At 56.1% G+C, this 6,634-nt stretch overlaps 1 protein-coding gene across 1 annotated transcript; it reads right to left on the bottom strand.

Moving 5' to 3' along the window:
• Window positions 1-4,246: 4,246 nt before the first annotated feature.
• Window positions 4,247-4,984, bottom strand: LOC137467171 (olfactory receptor 14J1-like; the record flags this gene model as incomplete). Its single annotated transcript, XM_068178714.1, has 1 exon — window positions 4,247-4,984. A coding segment is annotated over one exon (738 nt), but the record flags the coding sequence as incomplete, so codon positions are not given.
• Between the last annotated feature and the right edge of the window lie 1,650 nt (window positions 4,985-6,634).

The following is a 6,634-nucleotide window of genomic DNA, read 5'->3' as shown; positions in this document are numbered from 1 at the left end:
GGCCTCCCTAATTTCTTCCCTTCATGCCCCAGCAAGACCCTTAATTACTTCCTGAGAGACCTGACCCTCCTTCCAAAGATGATACATCCTCCTTTTATTCCTAAGTTCCTTCAAAACCTCCTTTCCCATCCAAACTGGACGTTTGCCTCATTGACTTGTTTTTGGCACAGAGGGACAGTGTGTTCCTGTGCCCTCGAGATCTCTGTTTTGAAGCTTGCCCACCTTTCCTGAACTCCTTTGTTTTTAAGGGCTGCTTCCCAAGGAACTCTCTGAATAAGTCTCCTAAGCAGGCCAAAGCCTGCCCTCCGAAGTCCAATGTAAAAGTCTCATTAGTGTTCCTCCTGACTTCACCAAATATTGAGAATTCTATAATTCCAAGTTCACTGTGCCCCAAGTGACCTCCAACCACCACATCTCCCACCAGCCCATCTCTATTTACAAACAACAGATCCAACATAGTCCCTCTCCTGGTGGGCTCACTCACCAGCTGCGACAAAAAAATTGTCCTCCACAAACCCTAAAAAATTCCTGGACTGCCTCTTTTCAGCTGTATTGAGTTCCCAGCAGAAATCCAGCAGGTTGAAGTCGCCTACAAGAACAAGGGCTGATGATCCTGAAACATTCTTTAGCTGCTTATAGAATGAGTTGTCCACCACTTCTTCCTGGCTGGGTGGACAATAACAGACTCCCAGTAGGATGTCAGCCTTATTGGCCTTCCCCCTAAGTCTCACCCACAGACATTCAATTCCATCTTCATAAGTTTCAATACTTATGGTGTCAAAAGCCTCCCTAATGTAAAGGGCCACCCCTCCACCTCTTCTCCCTTTCCTGTCTCTCCTGAAGAGTTTGCAGCCATCCAGTGCAGCGCTCCAGCCATGTGAGTCGTCCCACCCTGTTTCTGTGATGGCAATTACATCACAGCTCTGCTGCTGCACCATGGCCTCCAGCTCTTCTTGTTTGTTACCCATGCTGTGTGCATTGGTGTACATGCACCTCAGCTGGGCTGCTGATTTCACCCCTAACTCAGGCTTACCACCCACAAGCCTGCTTCCAGACAGCCCAGCTGCATCCCCTTCCCCTTCAGACCTAGTTTAAAGCCCTCTCAACAAGTTCTGCCAGTTCATGAGCTAAAATTCTTCTGCCCTTCACAGAAAGATGGAGCTCGTCTGGTCCAAGCAGGCCAGCTGCTGTAAAAGTTGCCCCATGATTAAAGAATCCAAAATTTTGTCGATGACACCAACCCTTGATCCACTCGTTGATAATGTGAGCTCTCCTATTGCTTTCACCATTTTTCTCAGACTCCAAAGGGACTGAGGAAAAGACTGTCTGTGCCCCTGTCCTATTAACCACCTGACCCAATGCCCTAAAGTCCCTTTTAATTGCCCTGACACTCCTCTTTTCAATCTCATCACTGCCAGCCTGGTGTATCAGCAGTGGGTAATAATCAGAGGGCTGAATCAGCCCAGGCAGTGTGTCAGTGATATCCCGTACCCGGGCCCCAGGGAGGCAGCAGACCTCCCTGTGGGGTGGGACTGGTCGACATATGGGGCCCTCTGTTCCCCTCAAGTGGGAGTCACCCACCACGATTACCCTTCTTTCCTTTTTGATGTTAGAGGTGCTGATCTGTCTCACAGATGAATCATAACTGGGAGACTCACTGGGCAGATAATTTTCTTCTAAACCATCTGGCTGACTCTCCAGATCCAGGGGATCATACCGAATCTGAAGCGGCACCTGGCTTGGGAGAGGGGGTTGGGAGGGATTTTTATTATTACCTCCTCCCACTCCCCTTCATCGGCCAGGTGTCCTTCTATAGCCTGAGAGTGGGAGGTGTGGGAGACACCGGGAACCAAGGAGAGCATTGCTGCCCTGCCAGACCTCATGGAACCAAGGATCCATTGTGACACTGCAGGGCCCTGGGGCACCACGGTGCCATTGTGACACTGCAGGGCCCAAGGATCCAAGGGACTTTGTGACACCAGAGGGACATTGTGACACTGGGAGGCCTCATGGAATCATGGAGAGCATTGGGACACTCTGGGGCCTCATGGAACCGTGGTGACACCAAGCTGGGTGTGAGTGTTGATCTGCTGGAAGGCAGGAGGGCTCTGCAGAGGGACCTGGACAGGCTGGATCCAGAGGCCAAATCCAACACGTTGAGGTTTAACAAGTCCAAGTTCTGGGTCCTGCACCTAGGCCACAACAACCCCTGCAGCGCTACAGGCTGGGGACAGAGTGGCTGGACAGCAGCCAGGCCGAAAGGGACCTGCAGGGACTGATGGACAGCAGGCTGGACATGAGCCAGCAGTGTGCCCAGGTGGCCAAGAAGGCCAATGGCTCCTGGCCTGGATCAGGAATGGTGTGGCCAGCAGGAGCAGGGCAGTGATTCTTCCCCTGTGCTCAGCACTGCTTGGGAAGCACCTCTAGTGCTGTGTCCAGTTCTGGGCCAACCAATTTAGGAAGGACCTGGAGGGGCTGGAGCGTGTCCAGAGAAGGGCAACAAGGCTGGTGAGGGGTCTGGAGCACAAGTCCTGTGAGGAGCGGCTGAGGGAGCTGGGGTTGTTTATCCTGGAGAAGAGGAGGCTCAGGGGACACAAGGCGGTGTCAGGGCACAGGTTGGACTTGATGATCTCCATGGTCTTTTCCAGCCTTGCTGATTCTGTGATTCTCTGAAACCACCCTGGGAGCAGTTGCAGGAGGAGCCCTGGGCCTCCTCTTCAGAAGCTCCAGCAGCCCAGGTCCCTCAGCTCCTCCTCACAGCCCCAAAGCCCATCCTGTCAGTCCTGCAGAGCCTCTGCAGCCCCTCCTCACTGCCCAGAACAGGCAGCCCCACAGCCAGACACAGCAGCCCAGATGTGCCCCCCTGGCCTGGGGTGCCTCTGGCAAGGGAGCAGCATGAGGCACTGCAGGAGCCTGCAGACAATTCCTGCAGCACCTGTGGGATGATCCTGCTCCCCAAGAGATGTTCCCATGGTGCCAAGCCAGGAACTGGAATGGGGAGTCGGGCCAGAGAGGAAAGGGCAAACAGGGATGGGCTGTTTGCAGGGGAGGGAACAGGACTGGGCAACAGGAAGAAATATGTACAAGGGAAGGAAAAAGAAAGCAAAGGTGAAGCCGAGGAAATGCTCAGGGCAGTTTGGGGGTGGCTGCCAGGCAGCCCTGGCTCTGAGCAACAGCGTCTGCAGTGGGACAGGAAACTCCCAGCTGATGGGAACAAACTTTCTGGCTGGCTGCAGAGGCCAGGACAAAGCTGAGTGGTTTCCCTGGTGTCCCCCAGCCCTTCCTGGCCCCAGGGGCTGCTGGCATTTGTGCTCACTCAGGTTCATGTCCCCACAGCAGCAGCATGGGGGTGCTCCCGCCTGCTGTGTGCAATGCAAACAGGGGCTCCTGAGCCAGCGCTGCCGTGGCTGTGCCTGCAAGGATGCGGCACCTGTGTGAGCTGGGGGAGAGGCCAGGGCTGCAGAGGGGGGATGTTGTTGGCAGCTCCATGAGGACGCTCTGGGACGCTGCCCTGGGCTGTCCAGCGCACTGGGGATGGATCAGCCCCTGCTCTGCTGCTCCTTCCCGTCTCCCCCAGGGCCCTTGCAGAGCACCAGCCATGCTGTTTGCCCCCAGCCTGCCCACGGCCAGCCTGGGGCTGCTCACGGGGGTTTTCTGTGCTGAGCATTGGCCTGGCCGTGTTCTTGAGAGAGCCTGGGCAAGGAGCCTGGAGCCCCCAGGCCCTGGCCTGAGGCGTCAGCGCTGCCCCAGCAGTGCCCATGGGCTGTCCCTGCTGCAGCCCCGGCACTGCCACCCCCAGGACTGTGCCCGGCCCCGAGAGCACTCAGGCCCTGCAGCAACACCAGGGCCACCAGGGCAGCGGGGCAGGGCCACGGGAGCAGCACTGGCAACACCAAGTGCTGCTGCTGCTGGGCACAGCTGCTGTGCCAGCACTGATCTGCCCCAGCTCTACACACAGACATTGCTGCTGCAGCTCCAGAGAAGGCAACAAAAGGGCATCTCTGCAGAAAACTCTGCTGGGACATCCTTGAGTTCCTTTAAACTACTGATAGCTCAGCCCATCATTGACACAGTCTGTGGCCGCAGGGAAGGTGGAGAGAAACAAAAGGAGAAATGGCACAAACAATGACATTTATTTGTGGACGATATTGAAAATGTAAAAGAAAAAGAACCTCCAAAATGAAACCAACAAGAAGTATCAAGGATGAGTTTTATTTCAAGTGACTTGCTGAAATTGACCAGCAGTTTAATGTTTCTGCAATTGCCCAGTGATCAGTCTCCTCACTGCAGCCTTGAGCTCCTGGTTCCTCAGGCTGTAGATGAGGGGGTTCAGGGCTGGAGGCACCACCGAGTACAGAACGGACACTGACAGATCCAGGGATGGGGAGGAGCTGGAAGGGGGCTTCAGATGAGCAAATGCTGCAGTGCTGAGGAACAAGGAGACCATGGCCAGGTGAGGGAGGCAGGTGGAAAAGGCTTTGTGCCGTCCCTGCTCAGAGGGGATCCTCAGCACGGCCCTGAAGATCTGCACATAGGAGAAAACAATGAACACAAAACAGCCAAGTCCTAAATATGCACTAACTGCAATGAGCCCAAGTTCCCTGAGGTGGGATTTGGAGCAGGAGAGCTTGAGGATCTGTGGGATTTCACAGAAGAACTGGCCCAGGGCATTGCCATGGCACAGCGGCAGGGAAAATGTATTGGCTGTGTGCAGCAGAGCATTGAGAAAGCATTGAGCACTGGCCCAGGCAGCTGCTGCCATGTGGGCACAAGCTCTGCTGCCCAGGAAGGTCCCGTAGTGCAGGGGTTTGCAGATGGACACGTAGCGGTCGTAGCACATGGTGGTCAGGAGGAAATATTCTGCTGAGATGAAAAAGACAAAAAAAAAGAGCTGTGCAGCACATCCTGAGTAGGAGATGGTGGTGGTGTCCCAGAGGGAATTGTGCATGGCTTTGGGGACAGTGGTGCAGATGGAGCCCAGGTCGCTGAGGGCCAGGTTGAGCAGGAAGAAGAACATGGGCGTGTGCAGGTGGTGGCCGCAGGCTACGGCGCTGATGATGAGGCCGTTGCCCAGGAGGGCAGCCAGGGAGATGCCCAGGAAGAGGCAGAAGTGCAGGAGCTGCAGCTGCCGCGTGTCTGCCAGTGCCAGCAGGAGGAAGTGGCTGATGGAGCTGCTGTTGGACATTGGCTGTGGCTGACCATGGGGATCTGTTCATGGAGAAAGGATAGTGACAAGTCAGGAGAGGCTGCTTGGAGCCAAACCTGGGCCATTCCCTGTAGCCTTTTCCGCTGGGAGTCACCCACCTTTGTTCCTGCCCTGGGAAAACCTTCACCCAGGTCCCTGCATGAGCTCCAGTTGTGCTGGCTGATTGTGCCAGGAGCAGCCAGGGGGCTCTAGAGGAGCCATCCATGCCCGCTGCCCTGGGTTTGTGGCCATGTGGCAGAGGGACAAGGCCGGATATTCAAGATTTATCAGGGGAATCACTCCTGATGCAGAATGGGTTGGTAGCATCTGCACTCACACTTCTAAAGGAATTTCACTCTATTTCTTAAGGAAATAGATGGCACAAGTTTGTTTTAGAAATTGTTTTCCTACCCACACATCATTCATGGCTCTCTGAGGTCAGAAATCCCCAGCAGTCCTGCTACACTCAGTTTGCCACTGAGAAATGTGAGAGGCAAAGGATTCCCTGTGGCTGAGGGCAGGTGAGGGGCTGGATGGGCTTGTTCCCAACTGCCCTGGCTTTGCACCTTTGGCTGGAATCAGAGCACAGTCACACTCCCGGGTCACCCTGGGATAAACCAGACCCTGCCCAGAGCAGAGGGATCCCTGAATGTCTCACCCTCTCCAAAGGGTCTCTGGGCAAGCCCTCAGCACCCCTTTGTGCCAAGGACACTCACGGCTCCCTTGGCCAACCGAGCAGCATTTTCTCAGCTGTGGCATCTCTGCACTTCCCTGTGGGACATTCAGGGAACTCCCAGAGGCTCTGGCACAGCTCTGCACCCAGGAGGGCAGCTCAGAGCTGGGAAGGGCACAGCAAGGAGATCCCCGGGTGTGCCCATGATGGGATCTCAGGGAGGCGCTCAGCTCATTCCCCTTTCCCATGGACTGCTTTGCCCACAGCCCCACAGGTCCCAGGGAAGCTTGGACACCCCATTCCCATGGACAGCCCTGCCTGGCAGGAATGCCAAGGGCTGTGCCTGACTCAGCTGCTGCAAATGCCAGAGCCTCCCTGAGAGCACCAGAAAACACTGACAATATCAGGGGAGTGCAGAAACAGGAGAAGATGTTGTGGTGCTGTGCCTGAGAGGGCAGGGCAGAGACAGCCGGGCACTCAGGACAGTGTTCCCATGCCCAGCTGTGCCCGGCACCTCCCACACACCAACAGTGCCCTCCTGCCCCAGCACTGCTCTGTTCAGCCCCCTCTGCTTCCCTGAGCATCTCCCTGGGCCTGGACATTCCCTCCTGAGAGGTGCCTTGTCCCTGCCAGCGTTCACAGAGCCCATCCCACCCTGGGTGCCCTCGGCCCGGCCCTACAGAAACCTGCCTGTGTGCAGGGCCCTGGCTGGGGCAGGGTCTGTGTGCAGCTGGGCGAGGGCAGCTCAGGAGAGCCCTGCTGGGCCCTGCAAAGGT

The sequence above is a fragment of the Anomalospiza imberbis genome, unplaced genomic scaffold, assembly GCF_031753505.1.
Source record: "Anomalospiza imberbis isolate Cuckoo-Finch-1a 21T00152 unplaced genomic scaffold, ASM3175350v1 scaffold_53, whole genome shotgun sequence".
Taxonomy (NCBI): Eukaryota; Metazoa; Chordata; class Aves; order Passeriformes; family Viduidae; genus Anomalospiza; species Anomalospiza imberbis.
This window is presented reverse-complemented; position numbering and strand designations above follow the sequence as displayed.